Source organism: Mytilus galloprovincialis, chromosome 14 (assembly GCF_965363235.1).
Source record: "Mytilus galloprovincialis chromosome 14, xbMytGall1.hap1.1, whole genome shotgun sequence".
Lineage (NCBI taxonomy): Eukaryota > Metazoa > Mollusca > Bivalvia > Mytilida > Mytilidae > Mytilus > Mytilus galloprovincialis.
This window is the reverse complement of record NC_134851.1, coordinates 62147847-62166874: the sequence shown is the minus strand read 5'-3', so window position 1 is coordinate 62166874 and position 19028 is coordinate 62147847. Positions and strand designations below refer to the sequence as shown.

Here is a 19028-nt window from a genome sequence, read left to right as displayed (position 1 = left end):
GATATAAATATCTTAGATCTATATTGAGGAGAAATCCTTCATTATAAATGTCTAAAAAGTGTTTGCTTAATCTTAAAGAAAAAGAAAAAAAAACTTATTTAAGGTGGTACCTAACACTACAGGGAGATAACTCTGTAAAATCAGCTAAATGTTTTAATTACATTGTGTGGTTAAGGGCATATTGAGCTTCCCAATGATCAAAATTAGTGTTTGACAATCTGCTATATAACCAGTGAAATTTTCTGATGAAATGGTTGGTTCAAATTTTTTTAAATTTTCATATTTTTGTCAAAGGGTCAAAGAAAATATTTTGTCAAAATTTTATGAAATTATATTAAACGAGCCAACTTAATTTTAGTGAAGGTGTTGGGTACCACCTTAACATAATCAAACTGGGGAATGTCAGCACTCAGTTTTGCGCCTCACCAAGAAATCAGTTTCTCAGTTTGATACATAGTTTGCCTACTACCGTCTAGCCGGTTATTTTGGCAGATGTAAAATTTCACGATTTTCATTGAATAAGGTATACGAAATATTTTGGCAGATTCAAAACTTTTATCAATAACTTTGCATGTGTACTTTAAAATTGGCGGAATTTATATTGTCAGTTTTAATATATCCAGGAAACTAAGCGAAAATTTAAACCCTCGGAAATAACCCACAATACAGTATCTTATCTATTATTTGTGTAAAAAGATTGTACTGTGATTTTTGTATAACACTATACTCACTCTCAGCGTACAACCTCCGTAGATATCACACATCTGACAAAGACTGTCAAGAACAGAAACTATCTGTGTACTCAAAACCATATCATCACCTTTTGGTATCTTAAATTAGAAATATAAAATATCATCAAAGTATATGCAGCTGTTTTTATGTAGTTTCATACAGGTAAACATATTTGGGTTTTCTCCCTTTAGATAAATTTTACCCCATTAAACAAAGTAAAGTTTTTCAGTTAGTGTTAAGGTATGTACATGTAATACTTAACATGCACCTATAGTTGTTAATTTCCGTGTCATTTGGTCTCTTGTGAAGAGTTGTCTCATTGGCAATCATACCACATCTTCTTTTTTATATGTATATGCTGTAAATGCAGAAACTATTGTGATATTTTTAGTGATGCGAATAATATGACTAGTAGTGTAATAATAAAATTATTCTGGTGCATATATCTTGAAACCTCAAATAAATAAAAAAAAAATGTATTTTTCTTCATTCTTTAAAAATCAAATTAATAATTTCTGAATTTATAGTACTGACATGATGTATGATACAGCTCTGACAACAGCACTTTGTTTTATTAAAACAGTTTAATTTTGAATGTAACACCTCTTCTGATTAGCTGTAGATTTCTTGTCTATCAGCTCATAGACATAATTTTGTCATGTGACACTTTTTTTTCATGGCCATGATATACTCCTTAAAAATAGAATTTATAATTAAATCAAAAGGAATGTTATATTTGTTCTGTCTATTTGAAATTACCTAAACAATTTGATCGATGCACACTTTTAAATAAACTGGTTATTCATTCAGTCAGGTGCTAAATATATTTTGTGATATTTTTTCAGACAGAAAAAATATTACAGTCATTCTTTAATTCTTCAAACAATTTTAATTTTACCTGAACTCTGTACACGTTGACGAAGTCATCACTTCTGGTAACCATTGGTAACATACATTCTACTGTTGTGCTGTCTACATAACGTAGTAAAGTTGTATAAACAACACCAACTGGTTCCCAGCCATATTGTGTGAACTGGAATATTAAAAGATCATATAATAATTCTATCTTATAAAACATTTTAAAATGCATACAATTTAAGCATACATGAAAAAATAGCAATAATTCTGCATTCAACTACATCATGTACATGTGTCTTTATTTCTATCTAATAACAAGTTTTTACAAATAGCATCACTAACTACTGGAAATTTAGAAATTGTTGCTATATTTTTATTATTGCCAAAAATGCAACAGGGTTATAATCGCAATAATTTAAACTCATATTTTGAAATGGTTAATATGCATTGAACAGGATTTTTCTCAAAATCACAAAAATTAAAATCAAATGTTTGTCTAAAATGACAAACTTGCAATAATAAATGCATGCAATAACTTGTGAGTTTACAGTAATTGAAAAGGAATTTGACAACAGAAGTTTAGTTTCAAGTTGTATTGCCTAAACACGTTAACTAGATAAGTCAATCTCATTATTCTTGTTGAATAGTTTTCTGGATTGGTTTTTAACATCCAGTGGCAAACATTAAATGCATTTCACGATTTAAAATCCTCACTTGTACTAGACCTACATGCTGAAGAGTTTTTTAATGTGCAATTTCCCAAACTCAAACATACCTATGTTACTTTTTTTTTGTGACTATTTTTATCAGATATAGCATTAAGGCTTATTGTGGTGACCTGACTCCTTGAAGCCTCTACAATTATGTTACTATCAAATACCTGCATTAGCGTCACATTACATTTTGTTACAAATTCACCAGACCGTAACAAATCAACATGAACAGTACTACAATGTGAAGATCGTGTATCACAGGTAACCATGGAGACAGGAACTTCAGTTGTTGTTGTCATTTCTGTTGTTGTTGTTGAAGTGGTTGTTGAAGGAGTTGTTGTCATGGTTACAGTAGGTGGAGCTGTTGTTGTTGTGGTTACAGTTGTTGTAGTTGTTAGTGCTAATGTTGTGCTGGTAGTTGTAGAGGTTGTTGTGCTGGAGGTCGTTGGCATGGTAGTTGAACTTGTGGTTGTTGTGACCTCTGTGTTAGGAATTTTCACAACAAAATATTATTTAATAATGGCAAGTGATAAAATTGAGAATGGAAATGGGGAATGTGTCAAAGAGACAACAACCTGACCATAGAGCAAAAAACAGCCGAAGGCCACCAATGGGTCTTCAATGTGCACAGCAAGAAACTCCCGCACCTGGAGGAGTCCTACAGCTGTTCAGTTTATTTCCATCTTATGAGTTTCAAAATCTCTTTTGTATCTTACCCCAATCTTTTTCAATAAGTTAGATAAGATAAGTACCATATGTTCTAATCAAGAAGTACTTCATTAAAATAGATGTGGAACTGAAGAAAGGACTTCTTAAATCCTCACAAAAACCAACACAAAATCTTAAGTAAATTTGCTAAAGTTTATAAAAGTCAGTTTAATTACTGTTACTTTTTGCTTACCTAGCTCTGAAACATGTTACTATTAGGTCAAATGCAATTTACTAGTAAAAGTTAGTTTTACATGCTAATCTTAAAATACAATTCATATACATGTATCATAAAATTAATTATCCATGTTTGAACTAGACAATTATCTTAATTTCAATACTTGAAGCTAAATTTAAAAGATGAATAAATATTAAAATGGACAATTTACCATTTTTAAAATACTTGATGCTAAATCTAAAAGATAAATCAATTTAAAAACTTTACCTGTTTTGGTGAGACATTCTATACCAGAGAAACCTTGGTAACAAAAACAGCCATTTTCTATACAAATGCCATTACCATAGCAACCTTCAGGACAAAGAATTGCTTGACGAATGTCCTCAATATTCACATCAGCAAGTTCTCCCAAATCAGTCGAATTTGTTCTTTTATTCAACTGTGTTTCACATAAATTTTCTAACAAACGTAAAACCTCGGGCATCCATGTTGAATTCTGATATGAGGTTGCCAAGGCAACACAGATATTCATCACTGTATCAATATCAATTCTAATTTTATTTAAGCAAGTTTTGGCAATCCCTGACGTCATAAACATATTTTTACAACTGTCATTTGCAAGCTGCCCATCCTTAACAGGCTGTTTAGTTTCAATTTCTTCATCATCAAAATCTCCTTCAAACATGTAATCTGGTATTTGATTGGTTCCTTGGGTTTTGTTTATCCAATAGAATGTTGTCTCTTTCAGATGAAATAAAAACTGTGGTTTTGCAGCAGATGATTTTGGGCAGGAAGTCTCATATGAAGACAGCGAGCAATCACATTCTGGCATCTCAGGGGTCAAGGTCATCAATAAAAGTTCATAATTCTCAAACAAACTAAGACCTGGAAGTAACCTGAAAAAAACTTTTCGATAAGATCTCCACCCTTACAGAACTGAAATGTTTGCAGCAGATCTGCTACAAACTTGCTGCAGGTCTGCTGCAAACAAAATGCTTGCAGGAACCCTTTGAATAATGTTTGCAGATGTATGCAGCTAGCTGCAAACCTCCTGCAAACATTGCAGCTTTTTGCTGCAAGCTTGCTGCAAGGTTGCAGAAACAAATATGTTTGCGGTAAGATTGCAGGAAAAACTAGAATATAAGGGATGTTCGCAGTTAGATTGCAGGAATCTTTGACAATTTTATATGTTTGCAAGAGCATTGCAAGAAACTACATAAAATGACTGAGCATGCCTATTGGTAACTTCCTGGAAGATAAAGATTTGAAATTTGAAAATGTTGGTAATGTTTGTGTAATGATATATATTAGTGTTCAGGGAGGCATTATAGTTTGGCAATTATCAGATTAGTTTTTAAAGACATTATTTGTAAGTACAGAATGTTAACTTATAAAATTCATTTCCTTCACAGATATCTGCATGAGGTTTTAAATACATTTTCAAATATGTAACCATGCAATATACAGTACTCCCTCATATGCTTAGAGATTATAACTTACAAAATATATGTAAGTCTAGTTGAATTTTGTGACAATTTTAGTTTAACTATAGCTGTATATATAATCATATACATGCGCAAAGAAAATTTCAAATAAATCTTTTTAACTTTAGATTCATGCATGTAATTCATTTTAGAACGTACTTGGAATTAATTTAACTTATTAAACAATTTAAAAGGTTTAAACTTATGCTATGATAATTTTTCAAATGATAAAGTACAATTTAATTGAATTAATTTATGAATGGATGGATGTAACAAAACTTTTTAAGAATTTGCTGTGGAAATATAGATAAAATGATGTGTACACAACATGACATTGGTTAATTGTATAACAGATTGATTTGAATAAAAACGTTTGCAGCAGGTCTGCAGCAAACACGCAGGAGAAAGATTAATTTGCATAAATATGTTTGCAGCAGGTCTGCGGCAAACACTCATTTGCATATAAATGTTTGCAGCAGGTCTGCAGCAAACAGGCAGGAGAAAGATTAATTTGCATAAATATGTTTGCAGCAGGTCTGCGGCAAACACTCATTTGCATGGTAAATTGTTTGCAGCAGACCTGCAGCGTATTTGCAGCAAACACGCCGCAAACACGGACTCTATGTTAGCTGCAAGTCTGCAGCAAGTTCGCAGCAGACTTGCAGCTGATTTTTTCAGTAAGGGTGCATGTGTTACCACTGTCAGAATTAATAATACTATTATCAATTCCATTAAAAGATGAATAATTTCACAAAATTCTTTTCTGATACATAACTGGAGCATGCTAAGCAAAGACGCAGAACATTAAAAAACAAGAATGTGTCCATATTACACTGATGCCCCAATAGCAATATCATTTTCTATGTTCAGTGGACTGTGAAATTTGGGTCAGAACTCTGATTTCATCAAGAACGACCTCGACCAAAATCTTTAACCTGAAGCGGGACAGACGAACATACTGGACATAAATGGGGCATAATAAATGGGGCAAAAAAAATAAATGCTTGGTTTGATCTAGAGGCCAAATGCTCCTCAATAGAAGCCAGCACATTCAATACAGCTAATTATGGGATCTTTAAATATCCAAGATGTCTGACATTTGTATTGCTATTTTAACCCCATGGAAAGAAACATTTCTACAGTATGTGGAATGGTAGAAGAACAATTAAATGATGACAACACCTTATATGGATCAGACTATGTAACTTACCTCCAATCAACAAGAGGCTGACTTGTCTGTACATCGTTGCTATGGTACCATGTATTATTACCAATTTGACCACACAATCCATCCATCCTGTCTGTAAAATATCCTGATGACTGGACAGTCAAGGTCATGCTTTGGTGTCGAAGGTCAATTCGTACCTGAGCTTTATTGTCCAAAACAATCTGAAGAGAAAAAGTTGTTTAAGGATGTACTTAGGTGAGGTTTTGGAATTCGTGCCAAATTTTCGGACTCCTTGGTGTTTTACCATACAATACAAAATAAAATATTTTGCCCCATAACACCCATTTATTTTTTCATATAAGACTTAATAGCTCATGTGGGGTCATTTACGAAAATTTTAGAAGATTCTTAATTTTCTTTCTTTTGTTTTGAGACCCCACTAATACCAATGCAAAACATAAGGTAAAAGTCTGAGTCGGCCTTTCCCCGCCATATTTTAAATCTCAAATACCTCGAAAAGGAGGTCCATGACCTATCAATATTTTTAGCTTATTTTTATCCTTAAAGAATGCTCTACCAGCTTAAAGTATAAATTTTTAAATTCTTGATTTATTAATTTTCCCCTAACCTCACCTAAGTACATCCTTAAATATACTATTTTGATAAACAAGATTTTCATTTTCAAACTTTTTTCTGTAAACTTTGAGCCTTCTCATGGAATTTTAATTATGTGATTACTTGGCTTTTTTTAAAGTGATCATTTGATTACCAAACCAAATATATATGATTATTTGATTATTTGATAATCTAGGACTGTATTTTTGATTATTTGATACTTAAGGGGGTTTGCGGGTCTAAATCATTTATATAGGATTTCTCTATATTTTTCTATAAATGAACTTTATCTTATAGGTAATAGAAAAATAAAAATAAAAAAGTGGGGTCACCGTTCATTTGCGCTCACAATCTGCCTTCGAAAGAAGCATATATTTTTATAAAGGTGTTTTTTTTCTGTTGAAGTAATAGAAGAAATAAAGGTTATATCGAAATAAAAAAAGAAATTTATTACAGAAATCGCAAAAATTTTACGATAGTTTAGTTTAAGTACAGCTTATATGGAAATTATATTGAAAGAGATAGGTCACCGATGAGTTGAAAAAGATAATCAAATTTTAAAGCCAAAAAAAGGCATTTTTCCACTAAAGGGAGATAATTTGGAACTTTTTTAATGATGTATACATTTTAAAAGTCATCTGGGGCCAACACGCATTGATTGTTTTGAATGATTTTTGTACCATATGATGAAGTAACAACTACAAAAGGAAATGAATAAAATCTGTAATGAAAAACAAATGTTTGATTTTTTTCTGAAATTTTTATACCCTCGAGCCTCCTTAAAACAACAAATTAATGATTATGCAATTATATCGACAAAACATTATGTTATACTTTGGACAAACCCCATGAGGGGCCTCAACTTTAGCCCTACAAGTCTATATTTTGCAAAACATCCTGCATGTTGATTATTGTTACCTTGTTTTTGCTCCATGTTTTTATTAGCCTTTTAAAAATGTAGACTGATTACTTGATAGATTTTTGGTGTTTAATGTCACCTTCAGCATCATTGGCTTCTGTGGATTCATTTTGGTGAATTGAGGAAAATTTGCATTTTTGCTGATATTTGATTTCGTAATTTTCCAAAAGTCTTATAACCATTCAGAAAAAATGTAATTTGTTGAACTTTTAAATTCGTGATTTCCTTGTATAACGAAATCTATGAAAATTGGTAAACAGTGAGTAATGAAGAATATACAGTATATTGTGGACTGGTTTATATTAATGAAGGAAGAATGCGTTCCCAGAGAGAACCACTGGCTGTTTTTTTATTTCTTTCTTATACTTACATATATCAATTTCCCATGCCGTCCTTCAAATATTTTCATGTTAGCCCTCATGGCAGGGCGATATTGTATAAATATATCCCCTTCCTTATTAGTTGACCTACATCTGTCTATTATCAGTCTTGTCTCCTTGTAGTAGATGGCAGCACCACAAACACAAAGTAAATTTTCATCTGGACAGCTGGTCACTCGTATCTGAATCTGTTAAAGATATATAAGAATACTGTATTTTGATTGGTTGGTAGCCAATGTATTTTTCGCTTATTCTAACCTTTTTTTTCATTTTAAACAAATTTGCATATTTTTCACCACTGCTTGTGGAATTTGCCTTAAACTAAAATATTTCCTTTCACCAGTACAGAGAGTTTAAATCAAAAGCCAATCGTAGTAATTAAACAGATATATATAGAATAATAGGTAGTTTCGTTTTTGATACTGACTATATCATGTGGAATATCTAGACGAGCCCGTAAAGATATTCCACATGATATAGTCAGTATCAAAAACAAAACTACCTATTATTCTGTATATCGGTAATTATGCCGTCACACAATGTATTGCCTAATATTTTCAGTGATACAGCCAGTACGTTGATACTTGAAAATATTAGGCAGTAAAGGGAAAATATACTAATTACCGATAAATCATGTTATGGAGGGGTATTTGCGAAAAATTTGCCTAGCAGTTCAGGAAATTTAATAGTCCCTAGAATGATATTTCACATATCCATAACATAATATATCTGTTTAATTACATATATTGGTGCAGATCTTCAACTTGTGTGATATAAATATAATGTTTCAAGCAATACATGTAAAATGAAGAGAATTTAAAACACATGCAAATTTTTGGTGGAGAACAGAACATATTTTCAATCAGAACCAGTCAAATATTTTTGATTTCTTTCTACAAAGAAAGTACCTACTGCGAATCCATATCGTGTTCATGGAGGTTAAATGATTTCATGGCTTTTACAAAGTCTGCATTTACATTTATAGTAAATAAGTTTATTGTTCACTTGTACTCATGAAATCCATTAAAATTTTTATCCCACAAAACAATTAAATCCACAGCATGTAGATATCAGGACTAAAAAAAGAAATACTTCGTAATAAAGGTTGTTTGAATTTTTCGTTCAAAACACAAATAATCTCAGGTGTATATAAATGATACACATAATATATTAAAACAAGAATTTGTCCCCAGTACACGGATGTCCCACTCACACAATCATTTTATATGTTCAGTGGACAGTGAAAATGGGGTTAAACCTCTAATTTGGAATTAAAATTAGAAAGATCATATCATAGGGAACATGTGTACTGAGTTTCAAGTTAATTGGACTTCAACTTCATCAAAAACTATCTTGACCAAAATCTTTAATCTGAAGCCAGACAGACAGACCAACAAACGAATGGACAGATAGGCAAACAAACGAACAAACAGATGCACTGACCAGAAAACATAATGCCCCTCTACTATCGTAGGTGAAGCATAAAAATAAATGATTTCAGGACTTTTTGAATAGGACGAAATACTTAAAAAATATATACTTACCTCAAACTCGTTATTTCTGCTCTTCAGAAGGATGTATGTTCCTCTTCTAGATAATTTAGACATACTGTAAACATAAAGAAAGGGTGCAATTATACAATTTATTGATATCCGCTTCTATTAAATAGTCTATTTGAAACTTTCTACCAAAATTAAAGAGTTAAAACCAAAATCATATATGTGTCTTTCTATGTTGTGATGTTACACTATTGTTTCAGGTAAGGGTGAAGGTGGGTACCTATTAAAATGTTTAAATCAGCTGCATTTAAATACACATGTTCTAAGTTAGGAACCTGATTTTCACTGGTTGAAGACTGTACTTTTACCTATAATGGTTAACTTTTATAAATTGTGACTTGGATCAATGTAGAGTTGTCTCATTGGCACTCATACCACATCTTCTAATATCTAAGAACCACTATTCAGGATTAAAAAGGGGGAGAGTGTCAGTCTGAAAACACTAATTGTATTCTGCAAGCAAATGAGCATGCACTTATAATAAAGAGCTTGTTTTGTTTTTATAGTAAAAGTGTTTTGTCAATCAAGAAAGGTGTTCATGATAGATAACTAGAATAAAACTAATGCAATTCAAATCTTGACAAAATTCATGTCAACAAGAATGTGTCCAAAGTACACGGATGCCACACTCGCACTATCATTTTCCATGTTCCATGGACTGTATAAAAATCTAATTTGGCATTAAAATTAGAAAGATTATACTATAGGGAACAGATGTAGTAAGTTTCAAGTTGATTGGACTTCAATTTCATCAAAAACTTTAACCTGTAACTCCCACTTTCATTTTCTATGTTTAGTGGACCGTAAAATTGGGGTCAAAAGTCTAATTTGGCTGTAAAATTAGAAAGATCATATCATAAGCAACAAGTGTACTAAGTTTCAAGTTGATTAGACTTCGGCTTCATCAAAAACTACCTTGACCAAAAACTTTAACCTGAAGCAGGACGAACGGACTACCGTAGGTGGGGCATAAAAACAAAGATTGAAGACGGAACATGACTTTTTTGTGTAACTGCCTGTTGTTTGATTTCAGTCTAAATGACTTTGCACCGCAAATTATTTCATGTTATTCATATGAATACTAATTTTTCAATGATGTATAAAACAAATATTTCATTTTAGGTTTTCTTACTTGTTCTGGAATGACAAAATAAATACACCAGCAGTCATGTAACAGGAAGCTGATGGCAGATCTATCACTTTTATCTACAAATAAAAATATTAACTGTTCAATTATTCAGCATTCCTTCCATTTTAAAGAAACATTCATGCAACTCCATAATGGTAAAAGTGACGCCACTCAAATTACACCTCGATCTGAGTTTTGTGGTTATGCATTGTGATTACTTTTATAAAATTTAGTAGAGGGAAACTTATGTTAGAGAAGGGAAACAAATTTTGGATGTACTGAGGAACATTAGGTCATCAAAATTATTAAAACTGACAAAAATTGATAAAAGTTCAAAGGTCATATTGCATAAAAACCTATTTAGTTAAGGTGACCTTGAGAAACCAATTTTGTAGTGTCCTACTGAGGACCAAGGGTCATAGAAATTATTAAACTGCTAAATATTGATATAAAGCTCAAATGTCATATTGCGAAAAAACATTTGACATTAATTTACCTTTGCTTGTACAGTATCTTGATTCCACATGACCTGTTCATCCACATACAGGTAGCCAGAAATATGAATGTCCTTGACATTTAAAGTGTAAAGGTTAGGGGTCATTGCAACCTTGACCTGTTGTGTGATGCATCCAATACCTTGACATCTGTCATTAGGTCGGAACTCTAGGATACAACGGGATAGTAAAACATTTGACAGTGTGTTCCCTGGAATTACAAAAATAATATAGTGAACAGATTTATTATCCTGGAACTTTTTGAACACTCACAAAATGCAGAAATATAACAATATGATAAGGTGTCTGTACATGTACAGTGAGTGGTGGTTGGTGCCGTCTTAAACTTCCAGTAAGGTGAGAGTTTTTTTGGCTCCCTGTTGATGTCTCACTGTCACTGTGAGATGAAGAACAGCAATAAAAATATTCTTCCTTTGCTTTTTGTGTTGTTGTTTTTGTGTTATGAATGTTCTGATTCTGTGTCATGGATGGATATGTATATCCTTTGTTTTTCTATTATACTATAATACATGTAATTCAAAATATGTATTCATGTGAGGTTCTCATATGAGTTCTGAAATATGTAAATATATTAAGTTTTCACAAAAGATGTAATCCGGTTTTGGAGGTCAGTATATAAAGAAAGTTTGCTTAAGATTTAATTATCGAAGTTTGGGAAGTGACCATTCTTGTACCTATGTGTATTACAGTGGCGGATCCAGAACTTTTCATAAGAAGGGCCGGCTGACTGACCTAAAGGGAAAGGGGGGAGCTGCTCCAGTCATGCTTCAGTGATTCCCTATATATAATCAACCAAATTTTTCCCACGAAAGGGGGGCTCAGGTCTCCCAAGGCGCCCCTCGGATCCTCCTATGGTATTGAAGTATAGTTTTCATTAAGACTTCTAATTTTTTTTATGTTTTGAAGTTGTATGTAAAGAATAAATTTGTATGTTTGTAAATTATTATGATTCTAATGGACAAAAGAGATCCTAACCTTTTGGATATTTGACTGTTAACACCATGTCCAGTTTACACTTCTCTGTTTCACATGTAAATGGAACAGTGGACACGAAAGTTAATGTCTCTGGCTGTCCATTCTCTTGTAAAACTATATTGGTCTCCATCACCTGTTAATATAAAAAAAAGTTTTTAAAATTAATTGATAGATTTAAGTGTGTTAACTCATTCGCCCCCAAGAGATTTTTGGAAAATCAGGCATTTTCGATCATTTGCAATTCATGACAGTTCAGGTGGGGCAGTTTCAAAAAGGTATGGAGGGTCATACGGACCATCAAAGAATGGTTGTCGCCATCACGCCTACAGGCGGGATTGGGGGTTAAAGGGTTAATAAAAAAAATTAGAGGGCTGATCCAGCCATTTAAAAAAAAGGGGGGTTCCAAACTTAGGTTAAAATGTGTGAGTGTGTCAAAACCATATATCCCCATTCAAATATATTGATCGTAAAAAAAAGGGGGGGGGGGGGGGGGGGGGGGTGTTTCCAACAATATACTCTATTCAAATCTCTAACTTGATGCAATAAGCTGTTTTATAACCCTTGTATGTAGCTCTTTATGTATTAAGATGTCAAATTAATTGTTGTGCTTTTGTCTCATACACCTACATCTCATTTATTTTCTGTAAATTGAGAAATCAATGCAGTTAATAACAAATTGAGTCATAAATATATATATCCATATATCTTGGGTGTTCCAAATTTTATTAATTACCTTTAGTAGTTGTTACTTTATCATATGGTACAAAAATCATTCCAAAAAATCAACGGTGACTCTAAAAATGTAGATATCATTGAAAAAGCTCCAAATTATCTCCCTTTGGTGTAAAAATTACATTTTTTGGCATTAAAATTGAAATATCTTTTTTAACTCATCCTATATTTTTTATTGTTGTTTTCGAATAAGCTGTACATAAACTAAACAACTGTAAAATTTAAGTGATTTTTGTAATTTAGTTCTTTTTTTTATTTCGATATTACCGCTTTTTCTTCTATTAGTTCAACAGAAAAAATGGACATTAACAAAAATGTATGCTTCTTTCGAAGGCAGATTGTGAGCGTACATGAACGGTGACCCCATTTTTTATTTTATTTTCCTATTAAGATAAAGTTCATTTATAGAAAAATATAGTGAAATCCTATATTAAATTTTTAAAAAATGATTTAGACCCGCAAGCCCCCTTAAGTACACAGGAAAAAAAGGTTAAAATTTGATAGGTTAAACTTCCAGTGATGGTTGTTTTCTTATATGCAATGAAATGTTATGCTAAATTTTGTTTATATTACTAGACAGGATAAAACTTTACTTATATGCCAATATTTCTTTATTTGAAACAAAGATATTACTTTAAAGGGAAACTTCGCAAAAAAATGAAAATTTTATATTATGTTTATTTGATATAAATAATCATATATTCATTAAAATTATTGTTCAATTCTTCTAGATAAGTGATTAAAATAAAAATTAAAATCCCACTATCACTTCTCGACTTATCGCCATTTTGACCGCATCTCCGATACAAATTGTCACTCGGAGTTCACATGGCATAAGCTTACACACTTTCCCAGATCCTGCAAAAAAGAAAGAGTTGTACCAGACGTGGATGATTAACCTTAACACAACACCAACCAACTCACAACAAGTTCAAGAAAGTGTCTGCAGACCATTTTGAAGCATCTTGTTTCGATGGAAATTTGATAGTAATTATGATTTTTTTCTCATGAATGTTTTTATTGCTATTTCGTTCCAAGCCTGGTTGAAAGGAAATTGTCAGATTAATATAGTTCAGTATTTCTGCATTCATGCATTAGTAACAGTTTTTGTTGTTTACAAGTAGAAGTTTAGTACACGGATAAAAAGTCACAGACAAAAACATTGTTGAATATATACAGGAAAAACATCTTCAAATATTATATTATTTATTACATTTATTACATTTTAAGTTTATGAACTTGTTTACGAGCCTTAAAAACTAGATATCATTGAGATGGGAGCCATCTCTGTGGGCCCCGCTGTCAATAACGTGGGGTAAATAAGTTGTATGGATAATCTGATATGAAGCATTATTTGAAGTTATTACATAGTCTCATGTGTGATTTTGATCTAAGATTTTAAGTTAAAACTGATAAATATTCTCATCTTACTTTCATAGTATAATAGTGATATGACTGCATGATGTGAACTCATTGTTTACTACTCTAAGGTGACTTCTGGATATATGGATTGATGTTTGAACAATATGTTTAAAGGTGCTGCCCAATTGATATTTGTCACATATTTTTAGAATTATGCCTTCAATATATTATGACCCACCAAGTATAAAGTATGAAATATTAATGGTTCTCGAGAGGTAGAGCGGACACAATTTGTTAAGAACAACGAACGGATGGACAGACCGACAGACTGATCTTAGACCTAGGATGCATACATTATGACACATTCTCTTGTGTTGGTTAATATATATGTTAAGTTGAAAATGTTTGTCAGGTATAAAGTATGAAATAATAACAGCTGTCCTCTCAAAATATAATGTGGATCAAATTTGTTAGCGATGGACAGACCAACAGACAGACAGACCTTTGACCTAGGAAGTGGTACATACATCATGACACACCCTCTGGTGTTGGTTAAAATGGATGTCAAGTATAATATTTGAAATCATAACGGTTCTCAAGATATAGAGCGGACACAATCTTCACCACAGGACACAGGGTTGTCAACTGAAACCAAAGTTTTTTTGACGTTGACCTTTGACCTAGGAAGTTGTACATACATCATGACACGCCCTCTGGTGGTGGTTAAAATGTATGACAAGTATATACTTTGAAATCATAACGATTATCTAGATATGGAGCGGACATGATCTTCACCACAGGACACAGGATTGTCAACTCGAAACCAAAGTTTTTGATCTTGACCTTTGACCTAGGAAGTTGTACATACATCATGACACACCCTCTGGTGGTTGTTAAAATGGATGTCAAGTATAAACTTTGAAATCATAATGGTTATCTAGATATGGAGCGGACACGATCTTCACCACAGGACACGGGGTTGTCAACTGAAACCAAAGTTTTTGACCTTGACCTTTGACCTAGGAAGTTGTACATACAACATGACACACCCTCTGGTGTTGGTTAATAATCATGTTAAGTATTAAGTATGAGATCATAACGGTTCTCTAGATATGGAGCGGACACGAAAGTGTTACGGACAGACGGACGGACGGACGGACGGACAGACTGATCACTATAGGGCGACCCGCCGTCGGCGGGGCCCTAATAAAGATATGTGATTTCAATCATGCAAAGGATATATATTTCTAGGGACAATGAAGCCATTTAAGGTACCTAGCCACTTTGGCATTTTGATGTTATAACAATTATTTGAGGTCATTGATATTTATTTAATAAATTCTGTTTAAAACTTGCTTTAAAAATAATATTTCAAGAACAAACCAAAAAAGAATTAATTAATTTATGTTTTCTCCTTTAAAGAAAAATAAACTCGAAACTGAATTATGACGTTTTGTTCTGTGTCTTTCTGTCGTAAATTCACAAGTTCAATGAATAAAATTGAGAATGGAAATGGGGAATGTGTCAAAGAGACAACAACCCGACCAAATTAAAAACAACAGCAGAGGGTCACCAACAGGTCTTCAATGTAGCGAGAAATTCCCGCACCCGGAGGCGTCCTTCAGCTGGCCCCTAAACAAATATATACTAGTCCAGTGATAATGAACGCCATACTAATTTCCAAATTGTACACAAGAAACTAAAATTAAAATAATACAAGACTAACAAAGGCCAGAGGCTCCTGACTTGGGACAGGCGCAAAAATGCGGCGGGGTTAAACATGTTTGTGAGATCTCAACCCTCCCCCTATACCTCTAACCAATGTAGTAAAGTAAACGCATAACAATACGCACATTAAAATTCAGTTCAAGAGAAATCCGAGTCTGATGTCAGAAGATGTAACCAAAGAAAATAAACAAAATGACAATAATACATAAATAACAACAGACTACTAGCAGTTAACTGACATGCCAGCTCCAGACCTCAATTAAACTGACTGAAAGATTATGATTTCATCATATGAACATCAGGCACAATCCTTCCCGTTAGGGGTTTAGTATCATACCATCATAACATATATGAGAAGAACATAACCCGTGTCATGCCAACAACTGTTTTTAGAATAAATGTGTTTAGTTCCGATGCAAAGACCTTATCAGAGACTCAATATTAACGCCAAAATATGCAATCTTTAATGACTTGACAACAGTATCGTAATTATATCCCTTTTTAATAAGTCTATTCAAAGGTTTTGTAAGTTTCTGAGGTGAATACTGACACCTTTGTGCTTTATAAAGAATATTACCATAAAAAATTGGATGTGAAATACCTGAAGGTATTAGAAGTCTGCATGTTGAGCTATATTTACGAATGATGTCTTTATACCGATGATAAAATTTAGTAAATGTTTTGACTAGTTTGTGATATCGAAAACCCTGGTGTAATAATTTTTCAGTAATACATAAATTTCTCTCGTTAAAATCTAAAACATTGTTACATACACGAGCGAATCGTACAAGTTGAGATAAATTAACAACGTAAGATGGTGACAAGTATATATTTTTTAGGTGCAAAAAAAACTTATGTATGCATAAAAAATTACGTAAAACATTTAAAGGGTCATTTGTTTAATATAATAATGGTTTAAGAATAAGACTTTATTTATTTACATGTAGTATAATTACAGATGCTGTTTACCCCCCCCCCCCCCCTTTCTTTCCCATATTGTGCCATATAAAAGGTTGAAGAGGTGATAGGTAGATGGGAGCATATGTCTTCCCCGATTCGTGTGGAAACTTAATAGATCTTACCGCCCCCTTGTTATGCTTTATAGCTGTCTACTAGGTCAACGCAGTTGCATAGTCCTACAAGTTAAGGCTGAGCAGTTTCGGGATATAAAATGTCGACAGCTTGGCTAGCGAAGTTTGTAATGTTTATGGTCAATCGTAGTAGGAGTATTTTTTCTTCCTAAATTTATGATAACAAGATAATAGATAGGAACACATCTAGTGGGGAGGACACTAATTTGAAAGTTGTAAAAGCATAAATATATTCTTAATGAGATTAAAAGGTATCTGTAGCGGCTTTATACTTTTCGAAATGCTTGCCAAAAAAAAAATCTTTTATATGTAATAGATTTTATTCATTTCAGGTACTTCTAATATGAAAACCGACGATCTATTGAATTATTGCCAGAGGTCATGTAAGAGTGTCACATTCAGGTATTCTAGTGGCTAATAAACTGGTGACATTACGCAATTCAGGTACATGCATCGCTTCCCAGCTGTTTGACCCAGGTGTGCACAGGTAAAAGTGCCATCGAAAATGCTGTCAGGTGTATTATACATCCTGTTAACAATGTATGTCCCTAACCTGATAGAAATACACAAAGCCGTCCAAACATGAAATTAAGAGTTTAAAATTTATATCTACAGGCTGATTGTTTCTGACATGTGCAAAGACAGAAATAATAAGACCGTAATTTATTAATTTTGACTTCGGTTTCAAAATTCATGTGTAGAAGATTATCTAGTACTGTACCATGTAAAATGATTTTTTTTCAAATTTCAATTTTACTTTTCGGGGGCGGATCCAGCCGTATTAAAAAAGGGGGGTTCCAACAATATGTCCCACTTCAAATGCATTGATCGGCCCAAAAAAACGGGGGTTCCAACACCCGGAACCACTCCCCCTTGATCCGCCAATGCTTTTGTACACAATAGCTTACATAATGTTTTGTCAGCTTGTTTTATTTGCTTAGCAAATGTTTAATTTACGTTATGCGGTCTTGAGTTGTGATGAATAATTTAAGAAAGAAAAAACATACTGCATCATTTTACAACATTGTTTGGAGTAAATCCTAGAGAATTTAACCGAGAGATTATGGATGACTATCTTTCATACTTTCTTGTCCTATTTCCGATATGAGCGGGCGAATTTACGAAATATTTTGCCTATTAGAAAATTTGCGTTTACTTGTATGTGAAGAGACAAGCATGCGCAATTATGACACGAAGATGATACATAGTTCGTGGCATGTCTCTAGAACATGCGGTAATCGTTTGTCTTCCTGTACATGTACATTCAATTATTTAAAGGAGTTGTCATTTTTATCAATATAAGATTTTGAGAACACTCCCGCGAAATCTCTGGCATTTCAAGCTTTTAAGCTGTTGTAGGATGATTGATTGTAAAAGATTTTATGTCTGGAGAAAAGGTATCAAAAGCCCTCTCCATTTTTGCTAAAGTCCGTTATTTGTTTCCTTTTCTGTTAAATTCCATTATTTTCGAGTATCTGACACTAGACCACAATTACTCTTCCCCTTTGCTACAATGCATTTCTTGGTAAAAGTCAAATTAAATTTTAAAAAATGCACCGCTTCAAACATGAAATAAATGTAACTGCTTATAGACCATTATTATTCTCATAAAATATGCTTCTAGGACAATCCATCAGTGCTTTTTCTTTTGTAGTAGCATGAAACATTTCCAATATTCAGTTTCATGGTCTTGTTTGTAAAAAGGCAGAAGGTACCAAAACGGATAGTCATATTCAGTACTATTAAAAAACACACCGACAACGTCATAGCAAAAAATAACCAATAAACGATCAAAAGACAAACAAAGAGATAAAAAACACATCATAGAAAACTGGTTTAGGTTGCACAACAAGAACCCCACCAACATCTCGGGAAGATCTCGGGTCAAATCATATCAACGCTCCGTGGTACTGTGGTAGACCAAACCTTCATGTTAATACAACATGCAATCTATAAAATTAGACCTCAAAGTGAAATAATTCATAAATAGGTTTATTAATACACAATTAATGAAATGAATCTGAAACATTCGATGAAAAATTGTATTGGTAAATCGTTTAAATGATTTTAGAACTATTCAGAGTCTGAAGTGTCACTTTCACATTCTTTGGATCATTCGTATACCCCATCCAACGATGGAAACTCTTTTCTAATTATGTTTACTACACAAGCCGGTAGGATT

General features: G+C 32.9%; 1 protein-coding gene across 1 annotated transcript in view; it reads right to left on the bottom strand.

Moving 5' to 3' along the window:
- Positions 1-19028, bottom strand: part of LOC143059117 (von Willebrand factor D and EGF domain-containing protein-like) — a 70342-nt gene that overhangs the window by 23343 nt on the left and 27971 nt on the right. The window contains exons 7-16 of the mRNA XM_076232608.1: positions 11934-12066; positions 10940-11148; positions 10447-10520; positions 9300-9363; positions 7746-7943; positions 5884-6062; positions 3457-4085; positions 2471-2784; positions 1631-1765; positions 732-830 (exon numbers count right to left, since the gene is read on the bottom strand). Coding sequence (XP_076088723.1) covers positions 732-830; positions 1631-1765; positions 2471-2784; positions 3457-4085; positions 5884-6062; positions 7746-7943; positions 9300-9363; positions 10447-10520; positions 10940-11148; positions 11934-12066 — 2034 coding nt within the window. The remainder of the gene's footprint in view (positions 1-731; positions 831-1630; positions 1766-2470; positions 2785-3456; positions 4086-5883; positions 6063-7745; positions 7944-9299; positions 9364-10446; positions 10521-10939; positions 11149-11933; positions 12067-19028) is intronic.